The sequence below is a fragment of the Cariama cristata genome, unplaced genomic scaffold (genome assembly GCF_000690535.1).
Source record: "Cariama cristata isolate BGI_N322 unplaced genomic scaffold, ASM69053v1 scaffold2574, whole genome shotgun sequence".
NCBI classification, from domain to species: domain Eukaryota; kingdom Metazoa; phylum Chordata; class Aves; order Cariamiformes; family Cariamidae; genus Cariama; species Cariama cristata.
In genome coordinates, this window is record NW_009614472.1 from 27,596 (window position 1) to 44,224 (window position 16,629).

The 16,629-nt window shown below is 42.0% G+C and overlaps 1 protein-coding gene across 1 annotated transcript in view; it reads left to right on the plus strand.

Moving 5' to 3' along the window:
* IPO9 (importin 9) overlaps positions 1-13,366 on the plus strand; it is a gene marked incomplete at its 5' end in the record, with an annotated part of 31,344 nt that extends 17,978 nt beyond the window's left edge. Inside the window, 10 exons of the mRNA XM_009699406.1 lie at positions 510-736; positions 947-1,095; positions 2,029-2,157; positions 3,518-3,793; positions 5,573-5,739; positions 7,805-7,938; positions 9,546-9,665; positions 10,151-10,252; positions 12,329-12,405; positions 12,972-13,366. Of these exons, the coding sequence (XP_009697708.1) occupies positions 510-736; positions 947-1,095; positions 2,029-2,157; positions 3,518-3,793; positions 5,573-5,739; positions 7,805-7,938; positions 9,546-9,665; positions 10,151-10,252; positions 12,329-12,405; positions 12,972-13,082 (1,492 nt within the window). The remainder of the gene's footprint in view (positions 1-509; positions 737-946; positions 1,096-2,028; positions 2,158-3,517; positions 3,794-5,572; positions 5,740-7,804; positions 7,939-9,545; positions 9,666-10,150; positions 10,253-12,328; positions 12,406-12,971) is intronic.
* Positions 13,367-16,629: the final 3,263 nt, after the last annotated feature.

Consider the following 16,629-nt stretch of genomic DNA (forward strand, 5'->3'; position numbering starts at 1 on the left):
CGCTCAAAACCCACCTTGTCTTCTATTTGCACTGAAATCTTAATGACTAAGTAAAGACAGAGATTTCTAACTTAGTTCTTCCTGAAATGGTTTTATCATTCCCTAGCTCACTTGTATTGTAGGACATAGTAATTAAACACTTTGAAAGCAGTGAGTATCTGTCTTGGACTTCTTCTTTCCTGAAGGTTTATTTTCTCCATTGGTGGGCGGTTCTTAAGAAGAGAACTGTTACTAAGAGACAGTAGAAGGTTTTAACATCCCTTGACTCAACTCTGCTTCTGTGAGCCCTCAGGGGTGGAATGAGGAGGGAAGATAGCTGAGCTCTGTTGGGAGATCAAGGAATAGTAGACTGAAGGGGAGAAGTCCTAGAGGAGTGAACTTAAGGAAGAAGAGTGGGTGGGTGAAATATATTATCTAGGTATGTCCCCTTATATATCACCTAGAGTTAAATGTTTAAAATGCTTTAATATATTATGTATGTATTTTTGTATCATGAATTTATTGTCTAGCTACTGCGACCAGCTGAAGATCTCTGAGAGCACCCATGTGTTGCAGCCTTTCCTTCCTAGCATTCTTGATGGACTAATCCACTTGGCAACTCAGTTCAGTTCGGAGGTCCTCAACCTTGTGATGGAGACCCTGTGCATTGTCTGTACGGTAGACCCAGCATTTACAGCAAGTGTGGAGAACAAAATCTGCCCCTTCACAATTGCAATATTTTTGAAGTACAGTAACGGTATGCATTCAAGTTACATTCTCAAAGTATAGTTGGTGTTGCTATTGAATCCTAGTGCTGAAAACTTAATTCAATGGTAATTGAATGAACATTGATTCATATGGTTAAGCTTGAAGGGAAACTTGCTGCTTTACCTATTAAAAATAGTGGTAGCAAAAATTGAGATGTGTTTGTTAGTATGTTTTAGTAAATGGTGCTTTCTCTCTCCAGATCCAGTTGTTGCTTCTCTTGCCCAAGATATCTTTAAGGAGCTAGCTCAGATAGAAGCCTGCCAGGGTCCAATGCAGATGAGGCTAATACCAACTCTTGTCAGCATCATGCAGGCCCCTGCTGACAAGATCCCAGCAGGGCTTTGTGCAGTAAGTGCTACAGTGATACACGGTCTTAGCTGGAGATGATTCCCTGTTCTGTAATGTATAGGATGGCTGGTCTGCAAAGAGTAGAAGGGTTGCTTTTAAGCTGCTTTGGAACAACGACTTGGGTCATCAGTAGAGGTTTCTTTCTGGAGAGAAGGCAAACTGCAGGTGGAGGTAGATGCTAAAGTTAACTTTAAACTGCTCCTCTGGCCTTCTTCCAATCTCTGCAGCATATCCCTAGTCATTTTGCTTTGACGTAGCCATCTTTCACCACTAACAGTCCCCTCTTTTGGGTGGAATGTTCTCCAGCAGGCTACATGACTATTCCTTGCACTTTTTTCTATGGCTTTTTCTGATTTATGCATCATATATGTATAAATTGCTGGAGATAAATTATACAGGTTTGTCCTTTCTTTAAATAGTCCCCTTATAAAAGATTAAGCATTGACTGTGTAGAATGATTGTATGGAATTAAACCCGTAAACATCTTTATCAATATGCTTATAATCTGCTTGTTGATTAGTATGACTGTAACAATCACTTATGGGTAATTGAAATAAATTCAAATTGATACAAACAAAATGAGATAAGTCAGCTAGAACAGTTCTCTGGCTGTACTGATTAACATACATCAGGGTACCGTGAAAATGTTTGCCATATTTAAGTGGTTACACTGCTTTTATTGTTTGAACTGCCTTGGGAACTTTTACAGCACACACCATGTGTTTGTGTCAAATACAGTGAGGCTCGGGTGCATGACTCCAAGGTCCTCTGATTTAAAAAGTGTTCCAGACTGTAAAATCAGGATGTGATTGCAGTACTGGCTCACGTCCCTCCAGCTTACGCCTTTGATGCTTGCACCAGTGGTGGGCAATGCTGACTTAGCGTACTATGGTTGCTGCTGTAACAGTGCTGCTCTTTGTGTTTTCCTTTCAGACTTCTATTGATATATTGACTACAGTTGTGAGGAATACAAAACCTCCTCTGTCCCAGCTCCTGATCTGCCAAGCATTCCCCGCAGTGGCTCAGTGCAGCTTGAACACAGATGACAATGCTACTATGCAGGTAACACTGTGCGGAGTGGTAAGGATTGCAGGGCTATGCGTGTCCAAGAGAGGTGACCAAGTAAGGCAGGTGACATAACGTTTAAGGGAGCCCAGGCTTTGCTTGCCAATAGCCATGTCATCACCTTCTCAGGAGTCTTTTGCCTCCATGTTATCATGAGAGTACTGCTGTTCAAGGGCCTGCAATGGCTTTTAATGATAATTCCTTAATTGGGAGGACCAGAGTGAGTAAAGCAGCAGCCTTGGTCTTTTTTGTTTTTCTATTTTAGGTCTCTGGAGCACATTTTAAAAAAAAAAACAACCACCACCACCAAAAAGCTCTGGAGCACATTTTAAAAAAAAAAAAAACCACCACCACCAAAAAAACAAACAAACAAAAAACCACCAAAAAAACCCAAAACCCCATTTCTTTTCTTCCCCCATAGTAACTTTCATCACACCTAGGAATGGCAGAGGCTGTTTTCAGGAAGATGCTCAGGCGTAGGGAAGCAAAAGACCTCCTGTGTAGAAGACCACCTAGACCTCATCCTTCTAGTAGTTTTATCCTGTGCGCATTTAGGTGGGAAGGGGAGGGCAGACTTCTTTTTGACTGAGCCAAGTATGGGATGAAGAGAGCAAGGATTCATCTCAAACAGCAGTAGTGCCTGAGCTGTGCTTGTTGGCAGCCTCTGCTATTACCTGATGATGTCTTTAGAGTATTTAAGCAAGAAAGAAAAAGCATCAGCGGCTAAAAGTGAAGAGTGCCTTTTCATTCCAGCTACTAGCTGGCATATAAATAATAAAGCTGGTTTCATTCCTTATGTAAGGAGTAGTGCCAGCTACCCTTTGCCATATGAATACAGACCGTAGAAATGGCTTTTCCTAAACGACACACCAGTAAGAATAGATTGGAGACCAGCAAGAAGAGGTTGGAGATCGGCATGCTGGTTGCTCTGCTGGATCTTTGTTTTAAGAAGAATTCAAAAAGATTATAGCGTGGCTGCTGGGTTGTGCTTTGTTCATGCTGTGTTTCTTCTCTCACTTGTTATAATCTCTTGAAATTTCTCTGGGTAACAAGACTGGCACAAAACTGCAGCTACTTCAAGTTGTCTTTCCATTTACTAGATGATCTTCTTGAGAGCTGCCTGGGTAGTGAAGAGTTTTGTCCTTGATAATGAAGTCTGTAGAAATTGTTTTTAAATTTAGGCACTTATTTTACTGCACATTAGAGAGCTTGGATATTCTACAAGTGTCACCAGTTTGCCCATTGTTTTCATCTCGGTTAAGGGTCTTTTTGGGGTGATAAAAGGAGATGTCTTCCCATGCCTCCTTGCTCTTTTACCTAGAAAGGGAAATTCTAACATGAAAATTTTCTTGTTTAGAATGGTGGCGAGTGTCTGCGTGCGTATGTCTCAGTAGCGCTGGAGCAAATTGCACAATGGCATGATGAGCAAGGCCACAATGGACTGTGGTATGTGATGCAGGTGGTGAGCCAGCTTCTAGATCCAAGGACCTCAGAATTCACCGCTGCCTTTGTGGGCAGGCTGGTCTCCACTTTAATTTCGAAAGCAGGAAGTGAGCTGGGAGAGAATCTGGACCAGATCCTGAGAGCTATCCTGAGCAAGATGCAGCAAGCGGAGACACTCAGTGTAATGCAGGTGAGCAGGCTGGACACGCAGGAGAGTAAGTAGAGGTGTGAGGAAGAGAAATTGTCATAATTTTTTTTAATTGTGTGCCTGATTATTTATGAGTAGTGCAATTGGAGGCTCTATGTGTCCTCTTGAAGTAGTCAGGAAAATGCCTACTCTGCTCATACAGAGTTGTCTGGATTATGGGGTAAGCGAGGTTCTTGTGGGTGAGCTTTACTGCACCTTAAATAGTCCCTCATAACCTTGTGCTTGCAAGCAATGAGCCTTTAGAGGGGACAGGAGTTGCCTAAGAAGGGATGCTATGGCAAAGGCAGCACATTTTTTCAAGTAGTTTTGTGCCATATTGAAAGATAAATGCCTGGGAGTTGAGACAAGGTAAACTTTTGGTGCCTGGGAGGTGTAGTTGGCCTGCATCAAGTGAGAGGCCAGACAAAGAGCATCACGATCTCTTCTAGCCTTGACTTACTTCTAGTGACACAGTTTTATGGTATGATTTTATCCCAGTGGTCTTCATTCTATCTCCTGTCTTTCTTGTCTGTGCCTTTAATGTAAAACATCTAGTGATGGCTGCCCTGGTTCCTCAGCAGCAGCTGGGGGAAGGCGTTTTGCTGGCAGTGTTGAGCAAGACCCCACCTTTGCCCTCAGTGCAGCGCTTGGCTGAGGCTCACTCTGCTCTAACCCTTTTATCTTGTGTATTTCTCTTGATTTTTGCATGTGCGTATTTCAAGCCAGCACACGGTGAATCAAGAAGACCATTCAGATGTCAGCACAGATTTAATCTTAAAGCCTTGATGGTTTTTCCCCTCGGATACACTGTTGATTCTTAACTGTCCAGAATGGCTCTCACTTTGCCTATTTTTGGATTTAAAAGATCCGGAAGCTTAAATCTGAAGCAGTCACATGAAGCCCCTGTAGCCAGGGAAAAAGAAACGGGCCTTTCACAATGCTTTCACAATTTCTTCCCTGTGTTAACCTGAAAGATGGGCCTCTGGAGGTGGGCAGCTTTTCCCTGAGGAAGCCTACAGAGGTGCCCTTGGACTTGGAGACTGACGTTTAGACATATGCAATGTACGAATTCTACCCCTGGTCTCTAGGATTCTGACTGTAAAACCACATCTTGTAAAAAACCTTTTCTAAAACTTGAAATTCTTTCCATAAAACTTGTGTTCAAAGTGCACTCAGAATTGTAAAAGTGCTGCTGAATTATGAGGTGATGGTGTGGGAGAGGGTCATCCTGTGGTGCAGGTGATGATGGGAAGTCCCTGGGGTGAAAGGGGAGGAGAATATGGCTTCTCACCCTGGACCAATAACTTCTGTTCCTTAACCTGATGATGAGACACATTTCTGCTAGATATGGGTAGATTTAGAGATCTGTGTATAGAACCATGTGCACAGCTTCTGGTCCATTGAGCAAACTAAGGCACTGGCAGTGTCCGAGTGTTGCCATATGCTATTTTTGCTAGTCAAAAGTCAACTGGAACCTCTGATATTTTTTAAATAGCTTTTTAATCTTTGCTTTAGGAAGGTTTGTTAGTTTGGGGCATGGGTATGAGTAAATTTATTCCTTCTGTGTGTTTTTGGGATGGTTAAATACTGCTGTTGACTGTAGTAGTTTATTGCCTGCTTTTGTAGCACACAGTGTCTTGCAGATGGTTATACTTTCTCTTCCTCTTGGGGTTGGTAAGCACAATCTCCGCTCCTGCAGGGAGCTCAGTTACTTGAATATTTGATAAAACATTTTCAGCTATTAAATTATGTACAACTAACATTTCCTTTCTTCTCCTATAGTCCTTGATTATGGTGTTTGCTCACTTGGTTCACTCACAACTGGAACCACTCCTAGAGTTCCTGTGTAGTCTCCCCGGACCAACTGGCAAGCCTGCCTTGGAGTTTGTAATGGCCGAATGGATGAGCCGGCAGCACTTGTTCTATGGGCAATATGAAGGCAAAGTCAGGTAGGATGTTTCATAAGCAGGATCTGTGTGTTAACGTTAGCTGACTGATCATCCCATTGCAATTAAATGCCCTGAGTGTGAGGGAAAGGGGAGCTGGTTCAGACTTGGATTAGCATGTGCCAGCGTTGGACAGAACTAATTTTTTCCTGCACTGTCAGTTCAACTCAGGAGAGCCATGGTTATTGGAGCAATCTCTGATCTTCCTCTAAGTGCTACTCTTGCTGCCTGGTGTTTCTGTGCTGGAACAGGGTGACCCAAGGGCGAAGGCTTGGCTCTTGCAAGCACAGGAGTGTTTTTGAGGTGGAACTCGGTGAATGGGATGAGAATAGCTTCCAGACATGAAATTGCCTTTGTAGACTACTGTAGAGTTTCAGGGCATTGTAGAGAGTTTCTTAAGAGAATCTTGTGATTTCTCGTTGACTTAGTGATATCTTAAAAGTCAACAAAGAAATCAACCGAAACAGTTTTCTCTCCCTTTTGCTGTAGGAGCACGTTTTTGTTCTGGTGGAGGCTGAGTACTATATTCCAAAGCACGAAATTCTCTGTATTAGTTTAAATTTTGCTGCAGCTACTGTCTTTGATTTTTCTGGAAATGTGAAGCCTAACAGACCACTCTTAGGGGTCTCACCAGCTGTTAGCTCACTTCTTAGTATGTGTTGGTGTGTTGTTGGTATAAGGCAGTCAAATAGCCTGTGAATAATAAATAATAAGAAATAATAGTAAGAAAAACCATGTTTAAAATGGAAGTTTGTGAATGATCATGCAGTCTGATTTGGGGATCTGGTGCTGGTTTTGGTCACACTTCATCTGTTTTCATCCTAAGAACAGTGGTTTACCATCTTGACAGAACAGGGCTGTCTGCAGGATCCCCTGAGGCTGCTTATGGTCACAGGGAAATCCCAAGGCTGACACTGACAGGGAGAACAAAGTTAAACTTTGTTGTTCGGTGCTGTCTCTGTATTGTCCAAGATTAGAGCTGGTTGTGTACAGGTGATCTAGCAAGGCTCCACACCGTATTAAACACTTTGATTTGGGTTGTTTACGGTGATGCTTATAGTGCATTAGAAAACGCTAAGTGTTTTCTGCATACTGAAGAGAAGCAATGCCTGTTCGGAGCACTATCTTGTTTAGAGTTAGTAAAAGGAACGTGAAGATAGCTGACACCTTCTGTGTGCATCAGTCCACATCCCTGCAAGTGACAGGTTGAAGAAGTGGCTATTTGCTCTTACCTTGCATGATGAAAGGATGGGAAAACTTTGGGCAACTCAGGGTTAGCATGTAAGATCTGGGTCCAAACCAGCAGTATGGGATCTCAGAGCCATAGTGTGGGAGAGAGAGAGGATGTGAAGTGAAAGCATGAAAAGAACGAGTTCCATGGAGCTCCAAAACTTCAGTTTGAAACTTGTGGAGCCAGGAGAGAGGTTTAAGAGTGCTAGGCATAAATTGGTGGCCCTAACCTGTAGTCAAAGTCATCCCCAGTATGGCTTGAAAAAAGCCTGGAACTGGAGAAGGTTTTGTAAGTGTGGAGTAGAAATCTGAGCAGCAGAGGTGAAAAGAACATGTGAAGATACCGAAGGAGCAAACTACAAGGTCTGAGTGTAGCAGAGTTGTGAAGGACCAGAAGTAAAAAAGAGGTTTGAGACTGGAGAAAAGTAGAAGAGATGTTCATGTCTGCAGATCAACCAAATTACTACTTTCTTACCACTGCTTCCCTCTTAATTCCATCTTCATCTGCATGTGATGCTTCAGGAGTGTGTTTAACCTCATGGCCCTCCTGAACTGGAAAAACCTTAAATGTATGTATGCACTGTTTGGTAGTGTTTAATCCAAAGCTTTTTCAGTTTTCAGCTTGCTGGGCAGGTCAGGAGATGAGCCCAGTGTCAGATGCTGACATAAAGTAGGAGAAATAGGAAAATTCTGTAATGCTTATTCTTGGCAAAAGTGTAGAAAAAAGGGCAGCTGAATGTCTGCTTTGGAGATATGTTCCCTATTTAACTATTCACTGGGAAAGCCGGACAGTTTGGGGAAATTCTGATCTGTAATTTTCCTGTTCCCTGCTCCCCAGCTCTGTAGCATTGTGTAAACTCCTTCAGTATGGCATCAACACAGATGACAAGCGACTTCAGGACATTAGGGTAAAGGGAGAAGAAATATTCAATATGGATGAGGGAATACGGACACGATCAAAGTCGGCCAAAAGTAAGTAATCATTTTGGTGCTTTTAATAGGGTTTTTTTTTTTTCCTGTTAGTAGTTGCTATGAAAGGCCTTAAAATAGATCTTGCAGATCACATAAAGCTGTGGGAAATATTTCCTACAGAAGCTGCATGCTGTTTTTTAGGGCTAATCCATACATCGTGTACTTAACATATCCATTATTTGCCTTAATTCTGCCAAAGACTGATTTGGAAGACTCCTGATGTCTCTGATTTAATATGAATGGATAAGGTGATTATGGGATAGGGATTTATTCACTGCTATTTTGCGTCATCCTGTTCTGTATAAGGAGATAGAATTCATAATTTCATGACTCCGAGTAGCTTCTGTGAGAGGAAAGTGTGTTTAGTGAATGCAGAGATTTAAAAAAAAAAAAAGAAATGATATATTTTTCGATGGGACAGACTTTCACAAATATCAACAATGATTTCAACAAGTTAGAGGTCACTTTTAAGTAAAGCTTGGCCAGTCTCCTGCATAAGACTTGTCTTATTTTTAATTGGCTGAACCCAAAATCTTTGATTGGCGATTTGTAGAGATTCGTCTATTAAGTCAGAGAGAGCACTGGGCACTTTTTTTCAGACTGAGCCACAGAGGGAAAGCACTGGGGAGCCTGTCCTCAGCGGTCAGTCAAAACCATGGCTCTGCAACTTGCTATGCTAGAGCTTGTGCACAACCAGTTGTGGAATGGGACATAATGGCTGTACGGATCCAACCTGGAGGCCCATCGAGGCAGTCAGTGCTCCTCGAGCCTTCAGCTGTTGTAGGCCTGGGATTTGGAGTCAGCAGTAACACTTAGTAAAGGACTAAGTTGACAACTAAGGAGATAAATAGGGGAAAGGACTGGGAGTGTAAGAGGTAAGTAGTGGTCACAAAACACTTGCTACGTTACTATTCTTTGCTTAAAAAAACCCAAACCAACAAACTCGGATATTGTCTAGTCAGATAGAAGAACAGTAATTGCCAGCATTTGAGTTAAAATAAGATTAATGCTAATATCAATAAGAGTTAAAACTAGTACTCCCAGTTCCTTTATTTGATAGGACCTTTCCTTTTTGTAATTAAGGACAAATACACTGTCTAGCTATCCCTATGGAATAATTAAACCCTGCGGAAACACTGGTGAGGAAAAGTTGCAGCTTATGGTGTCTCAGAAAGGGTAGAGCCATGCGTGGGAGTGCTGCACTGCTCATTTATTTGAAAGCACTGCTAGATGTGTAAATATACTTCAGAGAAGAACGCTTAATGAAGTCATCTGTAACTATGATTTCATTGAGTAGACTCACAAATTCATTCAGCTGTGAGGATTTTAACCATGCCTTTTCTTCATTCAAAATATGCTAGACTTGATATTGCAGTTAAGATCTTTGGAAATCTAGCTGTGAAGGTATACAGAAAGAACATTTGGGGTTTTTATGTCAGTTCCCTTTTCCTCCCAACCTGAAAGTTTTACTTGAATGGTAAAATAAAAAAAACCCACAACACCAAACAACAAACCAAACCAAACCAAAAAACCCACAACAAAAAAGGCCTGTTTTTAACAACTTTTTATTAAGAGCAGTGTGAATTTATGCTTTTCTTCTCTTATAGATCCTGAACGCTGGACAAACATTCCTTTGTTAGTAAAAATCTTAAAATTAATCATAAATGAACTCTCTAATGCAATGGAAGCAAATGCATCTAGACAGACAACTGCAGATTGGAGCCAAGGTAAAATACTGGGTTTGCTTTTTCTCTTTGCATGGCTTAAATCTACTTTGTAATCTCTTCAGAAGCATTTATAGTAATAAGAAACTCACAATGGTAAATAGTATACCTGTAATTACAGAGGCTTAAATAATGATTGAAAGGGTAAGATCAGTCAGTGTTGTGTATTCTTATATCTGAAAGTTACTTTGGGCCAGTTTGGAAGATGGGATCTGACTATATGCCAATAAAATTATTGGGTTTTTGGTGTATCTGGTTTGCCTGCCTGCCTTCCTACTTCAAGCAGCCATTCTTGCTGCTGCTTTTGCTTAGCTCCAGTCCTTGAGACGCTCTTTCTAAAAGGATAATAAAGGTTGCAGGTGTTTCCCTTCATCCACCTACACAAGCAGGGATGTTTGCCTAAAAACTACAGTCCCCTGGAGAGTGATCAACAGACTGAACCTCTTGGACTTTAGTTGTTTCTGGGTTTATTTTTTTTTTCTAAGCAGATGATTCGAATGATATGTGGGAGGATCAGGAAGAGGATGAGGATGAAGATGAAGGCTTAGCAGGACAATTCTTATCAGATATTCTTTCCACAAACAAGTATGGTAAGTAACAACTTTAAAGTGCTTACTCAAAGCGGAAAATGAGTAGGTGACATCCTAGTCATGGTTTTCTTTCCTTGACGGCATCTCAACAGAGGCTGCAGGCAAAGGGAAGGAAATACTACACTGTGATTTTGAATAAGGGCTTTTTTCTATAAGAGGGACATCTCTTTGAATAACACGATAATTAAATAACTGCATTTTTCACCTGAGAGTTCAAATGCTATGTATGCTTCGCATTGTGAGGTTCATGCAGGTTTTTCTTCTAAAGAGAAAACTGATGCTCAAAGATGTAGATGTGACCTTGGAATGACAGTGTCATAGAAGTGAATGAGCTTGTTTGTGGAGTGACCTTCAGAAATAATTGCTGCATAAAGAAGATGGAGTGGGTATATCATCTCCTTTCCTCTGCTGTCCAGTTTGTGTGTAGTCTTAGAAGGGAGAACCTTACAGGCAAAACAATAAGGGAGACTACTTACATTAGCACAGAATTGGAAATGTGTCACCCTAACATAAGATTAAGGCATGTTGCATATGAGTGGTTTAGGGTCGCTCAAAGAATTGCTGTCAAAGGTATTAGCAGAAATAGTTTTAATATGTATTTGTAAAAGTGTGACTTAACAAAGTTTGATGGCAAGCTTCACTCTATTACTTACTGCATGAAAGGGATGTACACAGGAAAAATCAAGTTAGAATCCAGCTAGAGAGATTTACACAGAGAGTGGAGATAAAAGGGGTAAGGGAGGCCCTCCCGTTGACTCAAGGGTTTTGGAGTAGACCCCCTTGGTTTCTAAACTCCTTCAGAGAGGAGTTGAGGTGCAGCTGGATCTACCCCTAGTCCCAGACTTGGTCAACGGTTTATGTCTAAGAGATAGCAGGAGTATTTAGCAGTAGGATTTAGCAGTACTGCTTCATTTAACAGCACTTAATCGTTGACTAATTTAATATTTACAAAGTAATTCAATAGGTTTTACTGTAATGATAACAGTGACTTAAAATGTTATAGGGTACTTGAATCGATGCATACATGCACACAAAGACAAAAAGAGAGAGACAGGGATATATGTATAAAGGAATAAATGTATAAAGGTAGGTATACTTGTTAAAGAATTCGCCTCGAGTTCAGTGAAATACTCACTTCAAATGCCTTGGCAGTTATTAAGGGATGAGGGTCGAGTCTCGAGGAGTTGAAGGGTTTTCGGCTCGGGCTCTGTTGTCTGCCTTCAGCAATGGTGCTGCAAACTTGAGAGTTTCGTGAGCTCTGAGAGACATCCCACTCCAAGGGAAATGCTGGTTGCCGCCCACTGTGGTCCAGGAGAGCTCAAAGGGCCTCACTTAGGACCGTTGTTTGTAGATTTGCAAGATGATGGACTTCAGTCATTACTAAATTTCCATTCTGGCCACGATTTGAGTTGGTAATTGCTGGAATTCTCAAAATTCCAGTAGTAATGATAACTGTGTTTTGCTCAAGCTACCAAGGCTTGTTTTGCTTGAGCTTCCAAGGCTAACAAAATTCAAGCTACGAGGCTGTTTTGTTTGAGCGTCCATTCAGATAAGGGATGTATTGCTCAAGCTATGAAGCTGTTTTGCTCAAGCTTCCAGCCTTGGCCAGGCAACAGAAGTTGCTGGGACAATCACTGTTATTCCCACCTTAGATATGAAAGAGTTTCTGGTACGGTCAAGGGACGCTTAACCACCCAACTCATTACACAAAGGCTAAGGCCTGAATTCCTGAGATTGTAGCAAGGCCCAGAAAAGGACGGGGGGAGTGCAGCACCACAAGGCCTAAGATAACAGTAGTGCACATAACTAACAACCCTGCTTGTGTACTATCCCATATATGCTTTTCTCACTTGCGTGTTCCTTGAGACTCCCACTATGATCTGTCTTCTTCTGGGGTTTAGTATTTTCTAATCGTGTGAACTTAAGGAGCAAACATTCTGGATACAATTTCTTTTTACCCAGAAGTGCTGAAACTTCTTATTTTTGGTTCCTTGGATTTCAACAATAGTCTAATAGAATACTTCCTGAGATATTTTGCTCTATTTGATGTAAAATCTGTTGATTTGCCTCTGACAGATGAGGACTACTATGAAGATGACGAAGAGGATGATCCAGATGCATTAAAGGACCCTCTTTACCAAATAGATCTCCAGGTGATGCTCTAGAATGAGTTTTTTAAATCAGATTCCTATCATTCTTTATAAACATAATTTTTTTTGGTGTTGTACTTTAACAAAACTGTAAACCACTGGAAACACCGGTTGTTGGTTCACTAAAATTACTTTGGAAAGTGCTGAGTATCCCAAGAATACCTGAAGCTATTTTTCCTTATTGGATCAGTATCTATAACTTGGAAATGTGAATAAACAAAACTTTTTGAAGAGAGGGAGATGAGACTTTTCTACCCATGAGCTTCACAACTGTTTGCCGAAGTCAGAAGTAGATCAGAGACTGAACATGACAGAATTTCATACTCCACTTGGAGATGCTTCCATCCAGTCAGTCCCTGTTATGATACTTGGCTCCTGCTTTTTACCACCACCTGGCAGGGTTTATTAGCCCTTCCCCTCTGCTGCCACCCTTCCTCCTGCATCCCTTGTCTCTTCCCTGCAATCTCTTTGTCTTACTTGGTGCACGTTGAGGTTTGTCTTTTGATACATGAAAGAAACAATTTCCAAAGTGATGTGATGCTAACTTAGTCTTTCTGTTTTCCTTTCAGGCCTATCTCACTGACTTCCTCTGTCAGTTTGCACAGCAGCCCTGCTATGCAATGTTTTCAGACCATCTCAATGAGAATGAAAAGCGAGTGTTACAGGCCATTGGTATATAAACCCACTTGAGAGACCATACCAATCATATCTGAACAATTTTTTTTTTTTGACTTATTCCACGTTTTATGATTAAACATAAAACATTTTCCAGTGTCTACCTGCTTGTTACAGGTGGATAATGGCCTCGTTGCAATCTGTTGAGCCTCATCATAACATGAATCTGCTAAGGGAAGGAATATCAGAAAGCAGCAAGGACAGAAGTCTGTAGAGCTTTGCACATTGGTCTCACCATGGGAGCACTTTCATTTTCCACAGTAACTTTCCAGGAAGTTCTTAAAAAAAATGTGTCCTTAATATTTTTAAAAGCAAACTGTCTCTACCTGTGAAGAGGCACTTAACTGAGTTTCACACAGCACAGTTGGACAGAGAAAGGACTTGGGTCATTTACAGATTGCTTGGATGTATCTTGAGAAATTGGAAGGTTGTTCCTCTTCGCGCTCGCATAACACGTACAGGGTAAATATCTTGATTTTACGGCGTGACTTCTTTTTATAGAGCTATAGACTCTTTTATTAGAAATGCCTGAATGGTATGGAACCTGTTTACAGGAGTTTGGATGGGAAGCTGAGACAATAAAACTGAATGCATATCTTCTTTCCTGTTGTGGATGGGGCTTTGTCGCTCACATCTGCTGTCCAGTCCCATGGGAGCAGTTCTTTACTAATGCTTTTGTGTGCACAGGCTCAAAGGAAGCTACCACTTAAATTTCTGTTCCTGTGGCATGTGGCTACTAAAGACTGTGGTTTTATGGAACACAAGGAGCCACAATTTTTAGGGAAAAAAAAATCCAAACAACTGATTGTATTTAATGTATTTGCTTCATGACAGCCACTCTGAACTACTTTGCTTCCTTCACACTCCTGTGTGTATTTTTATAGAGTGGTAAAATAACATTTGCAAATTGATTTACCCATAAGAACAGCGTGATGTATCTCACAACACCTCTCTGCCTTTGGTTCCCCCTTGGGGAAGACGAAAATAAAACTATTAAAATGTACATTGGTATCCTTCTTATAAAACAAATTTAAAAGGAACTTGCACTTGTTTCCTGAAGTGACGTTTTTAAAGACATACTTCTCCTTAGGAAACTTTCTGTATGCGCTGCCTGGAGGATGTTAGGGTATTTCACAGGAGTCATGTGGACAGAAAGGGAGTCCTGTAATGGATACATCTTCTTCTGCTTAAAAGAAAAGGCTGACCCATTATAGAGTTTCCTTTCTTAAGAAAGGTACTTGCTGTTCCTTTGTGGAATAATAAGCTTCGAAGTTGTATCTAAAAACCTCCAAAGAGCTGGAGTAATTCTGTATCTTACTGGTCTAACAGAGTATAGCTTTTCACTTTTTTTACCAGGAGGGGATAATAAATTAACTTTTTAACAGACAAAGATGGCACAATTTGTCTAGCATGTGTGGAGAAAATGGTAAAATAACCCTGAATTCTAAAGCAGACCTTGCTCCCCTCTCCCACCCCAACCCCTCATGTTATGCCTGAGAATGGGCAGAACTAGGGGTGAATCCCCACCATTCGCTGCAGACTAATCTGAACCGTCCTTGAGTTCTCAATGGTTTTTTTACTAATAGCTCTATGAGAAGCAGAATTTGAAGCCTGATTTTTGTGTGTGTGCATGTGTGTCTAATGAGCTATAAACTCTGATCAGAAGTTTCCATGCAGTTGTGTTGTGGTATCTTTCTTCCCTGTGGATTCTCTGGTGTATAAGAATGTATAACTAAACTTGGTGCCGTGGCCTTCTCTTCAGTGGGAACAATGTGGTTCTGTCTTCTACCTAGGCATTATTTTTATTTTTAAAGTCTATTAGGAATTTTGTTTTGAGGCATTTGTCTCTCTTAGCTTTCACTGAAAAGGGCCAACAAGTTAAACTAAACAGCTCAGTCTCTTGAGGAAACCTAACTAGAAGCAGATGGCTGCAGTGGTGTATCCTGATAACTGTACAGGAAGGATCAAGTGAGTGTCCTCAGAGCGACTAGTCCCAGCCCTGTGAAGAGGTAGGACCATATTTTTTGCCCCATGCATTGACAGCAAGGCTCAAAACCAGTCATCCATTCTTGGAGGTAAGTGAATACCAAACATTTGGAAGCATCGAGGTGTGGTTTATGGTGTCAGCAGTAAATGAAGCGTGTTCAGGTCTGGTTAGCTGGGTCGTGGAGAGGTGCTGGTGGGGTTCACGTGCTTTCTGGTGGGAGTTGAGTGCTGTGTGCCTTAGTGGTGCTTGCTTTAGCTAAGTTGGATGGTGGGTTTAAAGAAGACCGTGAAAAATGAGACCACCCTAGTACTACTGATACTGTTCCTCATCCTGAACTGAGAAATCCGAGGATTTCTTTGCGATTGCAAGGTGCAAAATGTAGATGGGCCAGTGTCTTGTAGAGTTCCTGTTGGAGCTCATCAGTGTGTTGGTTAGAAACTGCTTTGATTTGCCGGTATTGATGGGTTTTCCAGGAGTGTGGCTGGTGAGAAGGGGAAAGATTGGGGGATAAAGGGCTTTTTGGGGACTAGTGCTCTATGCTCTCCCTCCTGCTGCATCAGCTCACACGCAGCCTGAGCTTGCTGGGCGCAGTGCTGCTGCACAGGAGCTGGAGTTTGGGACTAACTCTGGAGATGCTCCAGTCCCCATCTGTGCATGGTGGGCACAGGAACAGCGTAGTTGTGCAGCACACTCCATTGCAAGCAAACTCATGGTGTTCAGGATGGTTTTTGGCAAGAAATACGGTGACTCAAGCTTTCCGTAGGCAGAGGCCAGATAGGATGTGAGAGCAACAGCGTGCAAGGGGAGATGGTTTGAAGGACCTCTGTGTGGTCCTGCTGGTGCTCACACTGATGTAACTCCTTTGCCCTTCTACTTTCCCACTGTCCTTCCTAACAAAATTCTGAGTGCTCCATGATGTATCTTTACATAAGAATTGTGTTTACTGGAGGGCTGTCAGCTCTGCTGAAACAAATCTGACCAGTAACAGGGTGATCAGGCTGAAAAATGCTGGACTCTACGGAGATGTGTCTGGTTTTGAGGTGTAGAGCCCCCCCCTTACTTGTTGTCTACTGTTGAGAAGAAACTAAACTAACAGTCATAAAGGTTACTAACATCATGTTAGGAAATACAAGCTCCCTGTTAAAAATAAATTAAAACTGAAGGGTGGGATGCAGGCTACTGCACAGCCCTGGGCATGTGCCACTGCCGATGTTGGTGCCTGGCACGTGTGCGTGTCCTGCTCACGGATCCTCCGTGGGGAGGAACCGATTGTGTTTTGCACACTGGGTGTTACCTTGCTAGAATAGCATGAAGCTCCGATAGCCGCAGACTAGAATTTAACTAGCTAATAGCTCAGCTATGACTCTGGAACAAGACTTTATGCATATTCATGAGTATTGTTCTTGGTTTGGTTTTTTGTATTAACAATAAACTCTTTTAATGTATAAACTCGCCTGGCTTCTGAGTCTTTACAGAGGCGGGCCCGGGCCGCGAACGCGGGACCTTGAGCTTCGCAGCGCCGACGGGTGCTGCCGCGGCGCCCTCCCCCTCGGAGCGGTGCATGC